The sequence below is a fragment of the Chlamydotis macqueenii genome, chromosome 1, assembly GCF_036417535.1.
Source record: "Chlamydotis macqueenii isolate bChlMac1 chromosome 1, bChlMac1.mat, whole genome shotgun sequence".
NCBI classification, from domain to species: domain Eukaryota; kingdom Metazoa; phylum Chordata; class Aves; order Otidiformes; family Otididae; genus Chlamydotis; species Chlamydotis macqueenii.
Window position 1 is genome coordinate 214,269,755 of NC_141556.1, and position 15,428 is coordinate 214,285,182.

The 15,428-nt window shown below is 45.6% G+C and overlaps 1 protein-coding gene across 1 annotated transcript in view; it reads left to right on the forward strand.

Moving 5' to 3' along the window:
- PPME1 (protein phosphatase methylesterase 1) overlaps positions 1 to 15,218 on the forward strand; it is a 28,231-nt gene extending 13,013 nt beyond the window's left edge. Inside the window, exons 3-14 of the mRNA XM_086739791.1 lie at positions 1,910 to 2,002; positions 4,492 to 4,549; positions 5,110 to 5,161; positions 6,919 to 7,073; positions 7,594 to 7,684; positions 8,397 to 8,462; positions 9,243 to 9,375; positions 10,116 to 10,245; positions 10,932 to 10,976; positions 11,806 to 11,870; positions 12,759 to 12,826; positions 14,463 to 15,218. Of these exons, the coding sequence (XP_086595917.1) occupies positions 1,910 to 2,002; positions 4,492 to 4,549; positions 5,110 to 5,161; positions 6,919 to 7,073; positions 7,594 to 7,684; positions 8,397 to 8,462; positions 9,243 to 9,375; positions 10,116 to 10,245; positions 10,932 to 10,976; positions 11,806 to 11,870; positions 12,759 to 12,826; positions 14,463 to 14,481 (975 nt within the window). The 3' untranslated portion in view covers positions 14,482 to 15,218. The remainder of the gene's footprint in view (positions 1 to 1,909; positions 2,003 to 4,491; positions 4,550 to 5,109; positions 5,162 to 6,918; positions 7,074 to 7,593; positions 7,685 to 8,396; positions 8,463 to 9,242; positions 9,376 to 10,115; positions 10,246 to 10,931; positions 10,977 to 11,805; positions 11,871 to 12,758; positions 12,827 to 14,462) is intronic.
- The last annotated feature ends 210 nt before the right edge of the window (positions 15,219 to 15,428 follow it).

The following is a 15,428-nucleotide window of genomic DNA, read 5'->3' on the forward strand; positions in this document are numbered from 1 at the left end:
TTGAAACCATGACCCCTCATCCTGTCCCAGCAGGCCCTGCTGAAGAGTCTCTCCCCACCTTTCCTGCAGCCCCCTTTGGGCACTGGGAGCCGCTCTCAGCTCTCCCCGGAGCCTCCTCTTCTCCAGGCTGAACAGCCCCAGCTCTCTCAGCCTGGCCTCACAGCAGAGCTGCTCCAGCCCTCTCAGCATCTGCGTGGCCTCCTCTGGACCCTCTCCAGCAGCTCCACGTCCTTCTGCTGTTGGGGGCTCCAGAGCTGGACGCAGCGCTGCAGGGGGGTCTCCCCAGAGCGGAGCAGAGGGGCAGAATCCCCTCCCTCGCCCTGCTGCCCACGCTGTGGGGATGCAGCCCAGGGTGCCGTTGGCTTTCCAAGCGTGGTCTCACCTGGGACTGCAGCATCTCCCTGTGCACATCTCCTGTGGGAGACGCGGATGCTGCCCGTGCTGCTCCCACTGATGCAAATGACGCTGAGAAGCACCACAGGAGGTCACATGTACACACCCAAGGTGTGGGTCCCTCCTTGTTGTACCCCAGATTGTCAATCCCCTTGCTGCTGTGCTGACAGGGAACCTCCTCGCTGTGGCCAGGGTGGAGGCGGTGATGCCATCAGACTTTTCTGGCAGAGTCAAACCAGGTTTTGACTGCGGCTGTTTCCTCTCCAAATTCTCTGCGCCCTTTGCAGATGTCCATGTTGGTTTTGTGCTTCTTGTCAAGCTGACTCCTCTTTGCCAGTCTTCCAGTTAATCCAGCTGATGGCAGTCGCCCTCTTTGAGCTGCTCAGCCCCCTGCTGTATCCAGGCCGTTTCCTAACTGGGAGCGCCCCAGCAATCACTGTGTGTGGTGGTACTGGGACGAGACTTCCCATCACTCCTACCTCTGCCTACAGCTCTGACAAAAGCAGTGTGACAGGTACTTCCAGGTCTTTTCACTTAAAAACACCTCAATCTGTGTTTAAAGAGCACAACCTTGTAGTGTAAATAGTTGCCTAGTTTTTAAGCGTGCATATTCTAGCTTGGCCCCTAGGAAAACCAAACTTTCACGCTATTTCTCTCCAAATGCCAATTTAGTAATTACTTCTCTAATGCCAGTGGCACAGGATGCTTTGAAATAAGAAAATTCTCTCTCCTGTTTTGTGTTTATTAACTGCATTTGTCCAATTGGTCCTGTGAGTTCTTCATGATGTGCACCTTGTCTGCCTTTGATGCGAGGGCCGTGCGCAGCCCTGAGGCTTCATAAATAACCAAATTAAAGGGATAATGGACCTGTTTGGATAGGTGGCGTACATAAGCATCCTAAATTTAAACAAACGTTTGTTATTTGGGATTTTATTATGTATGACCTTTAACAGAAGCTCGAGCTCCTGTGTGAAGGGTTGTGGACAGATGCATACTGGGGAAGCAGCTGAGTTAACGCATGGCGTTGGTGCCCGGCTGCCTGTTACTGCTCCATCAGATTTTGTCTGAACAAACCCCAGCTGCTGAAATTATTCAAGCTGACACAGTTCCCTGGAACTGAAGTGGCGCAGGGAGCACCTGTGTGAACGGTTTGGAACGGGCAGATCCAACGGGCGCTGCAGTATTCAGCAGAAAAACAACGGACAGCTTGGTCAGGTAGTGCAGCTGGCATGGTAGGTGCAGAGGGTAATTAGTTACCTTAAAAATTTTGTTTGCTGGCTTATCTGACATTTTTCTTCGGAAATAGTAAGAAAATACTCCAAAAGTACATGCTCCAAAGTGTACGTTGATCCTGGTTTGTTTTTTCTCGTGGTTGTTCAATTCACTGTTGTGTAGAGGAGGGAAAAGGGTGTGGGCAGGGCATGTGGGGATTGGAGGGAGGAGGAGATTGTGGATTCCAAAATCTGTTCAGCTCAGTACCTTCCAGTAACTGTGAAACGTCCTTAACTGTTCGTACACTTTTCGAATTTACAAAAGCGGATTGGAGGGGCCTGTCCTGCTGCTGTTACACGGTGGAGGCCATTCTGCTCTTTCCTGGGCTGTGTTTACTGTGAGTAAGCCGCTGCTCTCTAGAAGTATGGATGCATGCAGATATCGTCGTCGGCGCGTGGAAGGCGACTAACCATCCAGCTCTGTTAAACACAGGAAAATCCATTCAGAATGAGGTGCTGAGACATTTCTCATCATAGCATATGCATTTTTTTTTTTTTCCAGAAGGCTGCTTTTTCATGACTGCCAGTGAAAGTTCAACAGCATTACCTCATCGTAACAATATTATCTTTGCGTGGTCGAGGTCTTGTTTGACTTGTCGAAAAATCTCATTTGCTGCTCAAGCGACCGAAACGCGCTGAGGTGGTGTCGTTCAGAGTGAGCGGGGGGAATGCCCCGGCCAAAATTCCTCCCTCCCACCCTTTCCCTTTAAAAAATGAAAGGAGTTCAGGAAGAAAACTTCTAAAGGATTTCAAGTAAAGTAAAATCACTTGTAGTGTGTGATTTTTTTATTTTTTTATTTTTTTATTTTTTTTATTTGGGTCCTTTTTAATCCCGGAACTCCTTGCGGAGTTGGAAGCACGACTAGACAGACTGGTCTCCCCGGTGCCTTTGGCTGTGTCGTGTTTTTTACCTTTAGCAGCTTGGTGGGCTGTAGATGACTTAGCCTTTCAGCAGAGATTCAGATGAGTAACATCTTACAAGAGTCACTACCAATTGCTCTTGAATTCCCAACACGACGCTTGTTGAGTAATCCTGATGGTGTCATTGTAAATCGTCTTATATTATGATGAGACACATTAGAAAAAATACTTTGACTGGACTGTAATTTTGGTGTTGAATAGTAGTTTTACACCAAACAATTAATTTGTAACTGGAGCTGACCCAGAGACTTGTGCAGATGTGGATCTTCTGAAGCTGTTGAACTTTAAATCTTTTAAGTCTCTGTCTTACGAAATGCTGGTAGTTCATTAGTGCCAAGATGGACAAACATCTTGTGCTCTGCTAGTTTAGTGGTTTTGTTACGGTGTGCAAGTGCCTCAGACAGGTACAGCGAAGGTCACTGCTTTGCGCTGGAGGCAGAGGTGAGAAGTGATGTGTTTGAGGAAAGGAAAGGGCTTTTACAAGACTCTTCCACCCTCTCTAGAGCTCTTTTTTTCCAGTAGCAACACCAGTACCATTTTTATGTATAAAAATCTCCAGAGTTGAATTTAGCAAAGTGATTGCAGTTATGACACTGTACCTTAGTTACTAACTTTTAATGTTACTGTTAGTATTAATAAAGTTAGGTCTTGTACGAGATTCACACAGATTTACGCCTTCACTTGGGACGGCATCGGGAGAAAGAAACCACCACGCTGTCTGCGTGGCTGCTATAGAATTATTCCCTGTGTGCGTTTTGAAATGAAAGTTTGTCCCAAGCAGTCAAGTATTAAATGTTTGAGATGAACAGGAACTTAAAAAAACCCAAAACAAAAAAAACCAACCAACTCCTCTCGCAAAAACCCAAATTGTGAAGCACTGAGAGCAACCCTCTATAAAATACCAGCCTGCAGCAGCGGCGTGCTTCTTTATTGTTTTGCTTACTGACCTGGTAACTTCCTGGATGATGGGTTTGTACTTCTCTTGGCCAAAGAACTCCTATTTGGATAAAACTCTGGGCACTGGAAAGCTTCCCATTCTCTCACATCATGTTGGTGAGCCTCTTTCCTCACTCTCTACGGACAATAGTTTGACTTTTATCAGCCGACTGCTGCTGTGAGTAGTGAAATTATGGCTTAGGTCCGCAGCCACCTTGCAGATTGAGGTTTCAGGGTGGCTGTAGGGGCTCTGAAATATTAACTTGTGGAATCAGTGGGTTTTGGGAGAGCAACTGCTGCAGTCATTGAAGAGTTGAACAGCTAAAAGAAGAGGACTGGGTAGCTTTCAGATCTCTGCCCGTTATGTAGGTGGTTCTATTGAGAATCCCTCAACAAATTCCCCCACTCCTGCAGGGCTGTTATTTAAATAATCAATGATTCCTTCACACAAATGTCTTCCTTTCAGCAAAGAATGCCACTTAATCACTGCGATGCCTGAAATAACTTAGTAAATCGAGCTGTCAGGGATAAATAGAGCCATAATTGTACTGCAGCCTCACCTTACTTTAAAAAGGTTCTTCCCTTGTCCCCCCTCAACCCCTTTGGACTAATAATTTTTTCTACTTTTCAGCATTGCTGTAAAATAAGAACTCTTCTACAGAGCTTGGATTCATTATCCTAGGAAACGCACATAATGTCTTATGCACAGGGAAGTCAGCATCCTCGGAGACGGCGTTAACTGGTGGAAAAGCTGGAGCTTTGGTTAATGAAGGATGATTTGCATGGAATATTCTTGCTTGCTTTCTGTGACGCCTTGTGCAGTCCGGGTTCAGCCGCTTTGACGGCAGAGAGGTTTTGTCACGCCGCCCGAGCCTCTGCTGTTGTTATAGGGAGTGCTTGATGCTGCTGATCCTTTTGTCGATGAGATGTGGCACTTTGCAAATTATGTGATCTTTGTCCCTTCTTGCAGGCCGCGATTATTAACAGGATTCAGTGTAGGATCGTGGCTTTGGATCTCCGAGGCCATGGTAAGTAAAAGAAATAAATTTAAAATCTCGTAAGCACGTTACGCGCTCTCATTTTTTTAAAGAAGATGTCATGAGTCCCTGCCAAGATGACTGAGAAATCATCCTTAAGGCATCCCAATTTTTATTCAAAAGCAGGAATGGAGAGGTGGCTTTGGGCGCTCCACAGCCACCCATCCTCACGTGCCAGAAGCTGAGACTCCCCGCGCGTTTGTGCGAGGCAGTGGTGGACTTGTTCCTGCCTACGTACCTGCACCAACCCCCTCCTTCATATTTTCATAACCTACAGATGGTCTTTACCGTTAGAAATAAGGTCTGTTCTTTAGTTTTAAGATGCATTGCAAATATGGAACAGTTATGGGGAGTGTTTCCTACCCCTAAGCTATAATGTGATAAAGTCCCAACCGTTCCTGTTAATTCTGCGTTTCTTAATTATTCATGTTAACTGCAGTAGGCTTGCTCTTAATAACTGTGCCAAAAAGCTTTGTGCAGTTCCTGCTCTAGGTCCTGAGGGGTCTGAAGGCTTGCAGCTTGTGTGACCTTAACTGTTTTTGTACTTTCAGGAGAAACGAAAGTTAGGAACCCTGAAGATCTGTCTGCAGAGACTATGTCAAAGTAAGGAAGCTTCTGCTCTGTATTTTCACAAACCTTTATTTTCTTTCTTTGATTGAACAATAAGCTACTTGAGACACAACTTTCATTCAAAGGAGCTGGAAGATAGTCTCATTTCACATGGTTCCGCTAGTTATCCCTTCTTTTCCTTCCGTTTTGGGACAGTTTTAAGTTTACTTGAAATTACATCTCTTCCAGCTGAGTCAGATTCCACACTGGAGTCCTTCTCAAGGTGCCCTCGGTTTTTAAACTCACTCTAAAGATCAGTGGCTTCCTTGCAGTGAACAATTTAAACCTGCAACACGTTCTACCACTTGCTGGAGATTTCCTAATAGAAGGGGAAGTGCTTTCCTCAGACATAACCAACTGGGGCGTTTTAGCTTGAAATCACTAGTTGGATTCTTCCTCCGCTCCTCGAGCAAGCGTTCAGAGCATGGCCATCCCAAAGTGTGGGTCACAGAGGAGGTAGTTGCTTTTTCAAACCACCACGACCTGCTTTGGGATGCAAATCTCCCTCTTGACAAAGCTGTGAGAAAAGCAAATACCCACTGCTAAGCACATTACTTTATGTCCGTGTTTGGTACAAAGAGACGCTTTGCTTTGACCACAATTAAATCACAAAGGGTTTTGGAACCTTCCGATGAACAAATCCCCTTGGTTTGTTGTGGGGAGGCCATGTGTGAAATGGACTCTGACTTCCATTGTACACCTTATTGCCGCTGCTTACGGCTTGTCGGATCTGATGTGGTGTTGTCCCGAGGAGATGCCGTATGAAACGATGAGGATTTCTGGAGCAGCACTACTGTGGAGGGGAAAATAAGTTGCCTTTTGTTTTTCAACCTTTCTGCCCCTTAGCAATGAGCTAGGAAGTTATTCTTTAATAGCCTTTAAATGGGAGCCTTAAATCATAACTGGTTTCCATCTTTAAATTTTCTTTTCTTTTTTTTTTTAAATCAAATCCTTAAGCAATTTTCTCTAACAGACCAAACAAGCTGGTCAACCTTTATTTTTAAAAAAAAATTTCTTCACTTGTTTTCCGTTTTCTAATTGCAGTACCAATCAGGTCTCTGGTTCCTCTGAATAATTTTAGTCAGGAAAGTCACTCTGGGTGTCTTAAACTGCAGTGCTCTTAAGTAGCTTTCAGTCATTAGCTCTGCCGTTGTTCTGGATTTTGTGGGTCACACCAGTCAGCTTTCACTTCAGTTTAAAGTAGGTGCCTCATGGAAAGGACGGGGAAATTGCCCTTTGCTTTGTCATATCTGTGCTCATAGAGTCTGAATTTTTTTGCTTGCGCTCAATGTTGTTTATTTTTGCCTCGGTCAGTAGGGCTCGGTTATTTTCTCTCTTTAATTGCAAAAGGTTTCTGCTTTCAGAACAGTGAATGTCTTAGTCTACGCTTCCATGCCGAAGGATTTGACAGCTTTGTCGCCTTTTATTTAACATTCCCACCAGCTAATGTCAATGTAAAATGTTCTCTTTGGGGATTTCTTTTAAATGAGCGCTTTCTGTTAATAAAAAGGGAAGTGACAGGCTTGTTCAGGAAAGTATTGGCTTGAATGGTTTCCTGTATTGGTGTCTAGATGAAACAATTATAAGAAAATAAACTTGTCTTAATTACCTGTGGGTTAAATGAGCGCACAGAGACGATTTGGAGCCAGACATCTATCTTGGATCTGGTCTTTCTCCTCCCATTGTACAAATCTGCTTCAGAACTGTGTCAAGGTGGAGGTGCCAACCATGCTTCTCTCCCGCTTTGGCAGAGACGTTGGGAACGTGGTTGAAGCTCTGTACGGGGACCTGCCTCCCCCTATCATGCTGATTGGGCACAGCATGGGGGGTGCCATCGCAGTGCACACGGCCGTCGCAAATTTGGTGCCGAGTTTACTGGGTCTGTGCATGATCGATGTCGTGGAAGGTAAGAGCGCGTACCCCTGGATAGGTTCTGTCCCCTTGGCTTGGCGTTCTGTCTTCTGTGTCGATCTCTTATCCTCAAATCCCTGATTTTTGCCTGATTTTTAAAGAGATCTCAATTCCATCCTCTTAACAGGTGCTACCCACACAAAAGCCTCTCTAGCGTGACCCCTCCTTTTGCTTTTCCGCCATGGTTTCTCTGTTTGCCATTTTCTTGATAATTTCTTTGCAATACTTTCTTGTTAGCGGGGAGGAGGATGGCTTTTTATATAATGAGTGGTGCTGATGAGTGGTTATTGCCTTCTCTTGCTATCTGAATGTTCTACCTGTTCAAATATTAATTTTCTGATGTGGGAGCAGGTATGACTGTACGCTTACGAGTACCAAGTTCTGCGTTCCTTAATTGCTTTAAATCCCCAGTGAGCTCCAGTTCTCTCTGAGGGCTTTTCCTGGTAGCCAGTTCTGTACAGAGGGACGTGGAAATTGCTTCATCAGATGCCATAAAGTTAAAAACTTGGTTTTAGGTACAGCCATGGACGCGTTGAACAGCATGCAGAACTTCTTAAGGAGTCGTCCCAAAACGTTCAAGTCGCTTGAGAATGCCATTGAGTGGAGGTAATGCACGGAGTTGCGTAGTCTCCAAAATCACGTGTCTTTTTAGCTTAACTCCCAAAGGAAACAAAGTTTGTATAATTTGCCCCTTTTCTCCTTTCGTGCTCACTTCCCCGACTATTGTCACCAATTCCTTGGCTGATTTGACAGGTAGAGAGGTCTCAGAGATAATTAATTTCCTGGGAGAGCTGGCTAGGCAGTGGAGATGGATCTGCTAAGGGAAAGCTTCATGGTATGAATTGCACCTTCCTTGCAAGTGTTCCAGCTGTTACAGAAGAAGCTTGAGAATCCCAATCTGTAAGAAATTAGACTCATTTTCAATTCAGAAAAAATTACTTTACGCATTTGGGAGCAGAATTTGAAAGGGAGAGGCCTCACAGTTGAGTTTGTAGACTGGAGTACAGAAAGCCCGGCGCTGTTGCTGGTTACCCACCGTCGTTTTCGACCTCTCCCTGTCCCCTGCCGTGAGGTGTAACCCTATTTCACCGTTCCCCATCAGCACTTCTCCCACGTCTCTTTTTAAATTCACCCTTGCAGTGCCAACGGGGGGTTCAAGTTAGTCGACACGTAGCGTGACCCCCTCTGAGGAGCGGAGGTTTGGGAATGGTTTGGGGAAATCCTGAGCTGTAAAGGGCTTTTGCTCCTGTTTCTGGGCGTGCGAGTTCCTGATTCTGTTCAGTAACTATGTCTGCCTTTCCAATTTTTTCTTTTCTAGTGTAAAAAGTGGACAAATAAGAAATCTTGAATCTGCCAGAGTTTCTATGGTCGGTCAAGTCAAACAGTAGGTGGTTTGTTGTTTGAATTTTTTTTTTAAACTCTTAAAATTCTTATCTATTTTACAATACCATTGCTACAGAGCATAAATGCACTTGAAAAGTGAAAATTTCTTCTAGCAAATACAAATTTCTTATCGTTTGATCACAGTTGACACTGGCAGCAGCACTGAATCATAATCGTGCTGCTTGGAGAAAACATGGCCAAACTTTCCCTGGGGCAAAATCCATCAAGAACCACGTTTTAAGAAGTTTAACTGCTGCTGGTTGTGTATTCCTTGGCTTGTCTGCCTTTCTGCACGCGATAAATAAGTGTTAGTTTGAGGTCTCTTCAGAAATTTTGCCTTCTGCTTATGATATCTTTCCCTTCCTTTGGGAAATTGTTAAATTATCTGTTGCGTTTTGGGGGTAATCTGAGGTGAGTTTGGGGGATCAGAGCGACCTGCCTGTGCCGCTCTAACCGTTGACATACCTGGAGCCTTTACAAATGTCTCGTACTCCGTTAAAAAAAGCTGCTGTTGATTGCTTGACCACTTCTGCCTCCTCTGAGGAGCTGTTTGCATTTATTTTTGCACTGGGATATACGTGCTGCACAGGCGCTCAGTCCCATGACTAATCATGGCTGTGTTTTTCATTCGCAGCTACTTTTAAACTTGGGGGGATTTTTCTCAGCCAATATCTGACAAATTGCTGACTGCTTTAGGTTAAAAACTGCTTGGTTGGATTATTTTTTGTTTTGTTGTTGTTTTATTTTGGCAGGCCATCAGTTTCTGGTTTTATTTTCGCAGGTGCGAAGGGGCTGCCAGTCCTGAATGTCCTAAAGCCATAGTGGAGGGAATTATTGAAGAAGAGGAGGAGGAGGAGGAGGATGAGGAAGGGGGAGGCTCTGTCAACAAAAGGAAGAAAGAAGATGACACAGAGGTAGGGAATTTCCTGCTGTGTTTTCAGCTCGTGTTTGCATGAAGCTCCTTTGCAAGAGAAGTCATCCGTAGCTATCCAGATCGTTCTGACATAAAAGGGAGCGACTCCATGGACCAAAAACTTTTTATATTGTGACAGTTGTTCTTCTTCTTTGTCCCGTGTTGCCGATTCTGTCTCAGACTGTCACCTGAAAACGTGTGTTTGGTTTTGTTTCCTCAGATTGCTCGCAGATTTAGTGCATCTGGGCTGAAGCGGGGCTTCTGGCCTGAATGAGGAATGCCCTTTTTTGAGTCTTTGTGGTATTTCCGTTTGTTTCCAAGGCACGGTGGCATTCAAGAGGTCGTACAGGCAGTTGCAACCTAGGAATGTAAATTCCTGGAAGAAAATCTTTGTTAGCCAGCTTTTATTTCTGTGTCACGGAAGTAAAAGCCAAGTCTGGACGTTCAGACAATTTGTGAGCCATTTGTGCCGGTGAAAAATAGCAAATTGAGTGCCCTGAATACTGCGACCGTCTCTTCATCTGTAGGTGTAGCTACTGCTGGCTTGCTTGTTCCCTACTTGTGTGCTTTGGCTGTGATTTGGAGAGAAATTTAGGAGCAAGGAGGGTTATCCCCTGGAAGTGTGTAATCCACCAGAGGGAGCCAGTATTTTTTATATATATTTCCAGGTGGCACTCTGAGTTCATTTTATTTCAGCTGTTTTACTGATCGCTAATGCAGAGCTCTCTCTCCTCCCTGCAGACGAAGAAGGAGCACTTATACACGTGGCGAATTGAACTGGCGAAGACAGAAAAGTACTGGGATGGCTGGTTCAGGGGTTTATCTAACCTCTTCCTTAGCTGTCCAACTCCAAAACTTCTGCTTTTAGCTGGTACGTGCCTCTTCCAGTCCTCTTTACGTTCAGTGGCTCTTCATTTCAATCCCACTTGTGTGTTATAGAATAGGGTCAGCCTTTGGCTAATGCCTTGCTCTGAGCGTAGCAGATCTGTCTCTTCCACCTTGGCTTTTCTATATATCTTGAAATATCATAAACCAGTCTGTTCGATCGGTGCAGATCTGGAATTGGTTCAGAGCCTCTAATATCAAAACTGCGCACGATGACGATCTGTGTGTTGCTGCTGTTGGACGAGTGTTTTTCTTGTATGGTGTGAATGAAGAGCAAACAGGACGGGTCCAAGCTGCCCTTCAGCCTCCACTACTGCGATATCTGAACTTTTCAACTCAAAGTCAAATTATTGATGTTCTGGTGATGTTCTAGAGCCAACTGTAGGCCCTTTTTGTGCCCTGATAGGAAATTAAACGTGTAACCCAGATAACAAAGATAAATACCCTTTTAGGTTGTAGGGAAGGATACATTCTTGCATTTCTAGCTGGGATTCTTTGCTGTCACTTTAGCCTCTTGAGGTGCAGCAGTGAAAAGTCCTTGTGGGTGTCAGAGATTATATTTTTTTAAGTTTTTCAAGCTAAATGGCTTCTTCAAAATGTTGAGTGAAGCCCTGCTTAGACAGCTGCATTCTCTCTGGCTTTTCTCCAAGACGTCTGTTTATTTGATTGTAGGTGTTGACAGGCTGGATAAAGATCTAACGATTGGACAGATGCAAGGTAAATATTTGATATTGTTCCTCTATCCTTACTGTAATGCTCTTTTTGGGCGACAGCTTGTTGCTATGGGTACACGAGCGAGAATTAGCTGGAATGGCCTCTTACCAGGTGCAGTCTATATCAAAACAAAAGTGTGTTAAAGAATTAGTTGTCCCAAAGTGTTTTCTAGCTGTCTGTGTTGTAGGAAAGGTGGAGAAGTTCAGAAGGGAAGGGTTTAAGTAGAAGTTGTGAAGGGCTGTTGCCATGGTTTTTGTTCGGCCTGGCGTTCAGTGCTTCCAGCAATGGAGCTGCCACACTTCTCTTGGATCAGAATGATTGTGAGGGCTTCTTTCCAATCTGTTTTTTCCCTTTCTAACAACATTCCTGGTATTCCTAGCTACAACACTTGGGACCATCCAGAACTGGCTGGTCTCCTGCTTTTTCTGGCAGACATCAGACCAAGATTCAGCATCTGCATTAATGTTTTGGGTTTTGCTTCCCCCCTTGCCCCATATCGCAGCAGGTTCCTGGGAACCTGCTCTAGTTACACCTGGGGAAGATGAATTAAGCAGCTGGTTCTTGTTTTCTTTGGAAACTCTGCAGTGTGTATTCTCCAGTTTGCCCTGGACTGCTGTGCCTTCCCTGCTCCCTCTTCACCAGTGAGATTTATTGAGATTTGTTTGTAAAGAATGTGAGATCCTTTTTAGAAGAGTTTGTAAACTCACAGTGCTTTTGAGGGTGTAGTGTCTGATGTCTCCTGTGGACGTAAGAACTGCTTGCCTAAACCATTGCTGGTGGAAATAAAGATCGCTTAAAAAGCAGCTCCAGTGATGACTCTCTTAATCCGCAGGGAAGTTTCAGATGCAGGTTCTCCCACAGTGTGGCCATGCGGTCCATGAAGACGCTCCAGACAAGGTGAGCCCCGCTGGGATCGGAGCTAGATAATTCATGGTCTTCACAGCTAAAATGGAAAATCTTCACTGTGAAGCTAAGATTATATTATGAAGCAGCATTTCCGGTACAACATCTTAACTGGGAATTCACAAAGCAACTTGGATTTTTAAGCTGGCTGGAAAGCCAGCTAAGACAGGGCTTAGCTAGGTTACAGATTTAACTCTTGGGCTGGTGGTGACCTAGCTGACTCTCGCCGTGCAGAGTGTGAATTCATCCTCCCTGCTTTTCCTCGTCAAGTTCTCCGCTCTCCCTTGTACTAAGCTGCGGCTTTTGGGGTTGGACTGTGTTTTGCTGAGTTGGGTGGCTCATATTTTCCAAATACAAAGCAAATGTTACTGAAACAGCGTGCAGACTGATAGAGCAGTGCTGCTTCTGGGTCCGGCTGAAGTTAGCGTCCAGGAATGTGATGCAGCCCGTGGAGCCTGTGGTTGGAAACACATCTGGTTTTAAAGCTTAATTCTACACCGGGTGTAAAACTCAGCCTCTCTGTGCTTCTTGATTTATTCTTTACAGGAATAAGTTGCCTCGTGATTTCACCAGACCTCTTTTCCCTGCTAAACTTAGGCATTGTTTTAAGAATTACTGAAAGAGATGGTGAAAAAAAGTTTTGTCAGTGCTTGATTGTGTGGTGTCAGAGTCAAGGTGGAACGTGTAGTTCCTTCGTTGATATAAAAGCCCGTTATACGCAGCTTTTCGTTTTAAAGGAGCAAACTTGATTCAGCAAGAGGCTCCTGGGGACACAGAGTGTTGTTGGAAATGCTGCAGGCTTTGAAAACTACTGGATTTCTTGTTATCTTCATGTCCCTTTCAATTCTGATCTTTTTTTTTTTTTTTTCCCCTCCCTCTCAGGTTGCTGAAGCTGTTGCGACCTTCCTGATCCGTCACAGGTTTACAGAGCCCATCGGTGGATTCCAGTGGTAAGGCTCTGCGGGTGCTGGAGCTGCGCAGTCCTTGAGCTCTTGCTTTTACTGCCTGTGTGTCTGGCTCTCAAGGTGGGAGGTAGCTTGGAGTTTTACCATAATGCTGAAAAAAACCACGAAAACAAGCAGCTTCGAATCACAGCAAGTAGTGTGTTTGATTATGTGTTCTCTCTAAACTTCTTGCGTGTTAACTTGTGCTAACGAAACCTCCTTCCGCGGCAGAGGGGAGCGAAGCAGATCCTCCCTAGCTGATTCCTTTGTATAGCCTGCCAGCAAGCAGAATTACAAGCTTTATGGCATTTAGCTTAAATAGTATTTTATTTAAGTACTCAAGGCCCTGTGTTTTGGAAACAGCTTGCAGCACACTTCTTTGGCTGAGAAATCCTGGTGAGATGAGGCAGGTGAAGCTGTGTGCTTCACTTTGCCGACGTTCCGTACTTATCTCACGTGTTCTCGTTTCGTAATGACCTGTGAGAGGCCAGGCCTCTGCGATCAGCCACGCAGCGGTGAGAGTAGGGTGTGACTGATAAGGTTGATCTGAAAAACTCACAAAGTCTTTGTTACAATGCCATAAAGCCAGTAACTAGACCAGTGCTTAGACATAATGCCGATCTATTTTACCGTTCACCTGGAAGATGATCCCAAAATAAGTATGTTTCTTAAACAGTCCTGAAAAGTCTTCCTGCTTTTAGCTAAGAATTCTTCAACAAAAGGTAGGAGCCCCAGAATGTGTGATCCTGTAGGACTGGCGACACAAAAGAGGTATTGCTGGAGAAGAGGAGGCTCCGGGGAGAGCTGAGAGCGGCTCCCAGTGCCCAAAGGGGGCTGCAGGAAAGGTGGGGAGAGACTCTTCAGCAGGGCCTGCTGTGACAGGACGAGGGGTCATGGTTTCAAAATAGAGGGAGGCAGATTCAGACTGGATATTAGGGAAAAATTTTGTACCTTGAGGGTGGTGGAACACCTGTGGTGCAGGTTGCCCAGAGAGGCGGTGGATGCCCCATCCCTGGAAACATTCCAGGCCAGGTTGGCCGGGGCTCTGAGCAACCTGATGTGGTTGGAGATGTCCCTGCTCCTGGCAGGGGGGTTGGACTGGATGGCCTTTGAAGGTCCCTTCCCAACCCAAACCCTTCTGTGACTCTATGATCTCTTTCTTTTTTTTTTTCCTCCTTTATCCGTGCCCTTGGAGATGAAACAGTAGAAATGCAGGACTGTGGACTGCGTATTTTAAATCCAATGAAAGGACGTAGTGTAGGTTGATGAGGCTGAGAGAGGGAGAAGACTGCAGGACCGTACTGCATTGTAATGTTGAATCTCCACCATGTTTTTGGCAACCAGTGCTGTCCCTGCGAGTCTTTGAAGGCGCCTGTTGCTCCTTGCTAGTGTGATTGCAGCAAAAGCAGATTTAAAACAAGAAGTTTGGGGGCAGTGAGGTGGCTTGGTGGCCTTATTGTGTCCTTACGCCACAGACAGCAACGCATTAAGCTCTTGTGCTTCTCACTATTGCGTAGCTTACAAGTTGTTACAGTTGTTAAACACGTCAGTGCTGATTTTAACCTGCATGTCAAATACCTGCAGAGAAAAATCTTGATTTTTAACACATGACCTCTCTTCCATTCTTCTTTTTCCCTCCTAGTGTCTTTCCTGCTTGTTAATACCCTGGTGTTCTCCAGCACTGAGTCCTCTTGTAAATAAACTGCACCAGAGGCCACTGTGATGTATCCGTATCCTTTCATCTCTCCAGTTCAGCAGCAGTGAGAAGTTGGTGTGACATTCATCCCCTAAAACTAGTTCTCCAGAACGCGTAAATGCTTAGGGACTTCCTTGCTGGGAAGCAGCTTGTACTGAAGACTGTGAAAAGCTCTTCAGGCCCTTGGAAGTGGGCTCCTCTCTGCTGCCGCAAGAAAAGACCTCCTGAAATCCCAAGTAGTCGATCATCTCCATCGATTCTCAGGCTTTCTTGGACCCAACTGCAAAGCTGGCAGTCCAGATCCACCGAGGGCATTGCAGCGTAGACAAAGGCTTCAGGATTTCTCCATGGAATCGTCTAGTTGTCTTTTGAAGTGCCCCTTAGGTTTGTTTTTTGTTTTTTTTTATATATACACGTTTCTTTCCCGTAAAGCAGACGAGGAATCACTTCGTTGGGAGCTCGGGTTCCGTCTCGCCGATGCCAGCTACAGGAAGAGCCTGGATGCTGCTTCCCTGGGCAAAGCGGGACAGGACTGTGAATCAAAGAGGTGAGGGAGGACCGTGAGCTCCATTTCAGAGTCTTGCAGCTTTCTTAATACTCGTTTCAAGTTCTCACCGAGAAAAATAGCCTGGATAACTCTGTCTGCTGCAGCCTCGTAACAGGCAGGGCGCTCTGGGCTTGCGTTCGTGGGGAAGACCCGAGAGCAGCAGTAACGACGTGGCCAACAGGCAGCTTGCCTCTTCGGCCGTTGGAATGGGTTTGTACTTCCCTTCTCGTAGCTGCTGCACGCAGCTGAGCAGAGATCAGCGCCTTTTGGATGAAAAAGAAAGTGCAAAAAGCACAGCAGACAGAACCCTGGAAGAGCTTGGAGTCCGTCCCGCTGGTGTTGACGCGGAGGTGTAGGGAGCTGCC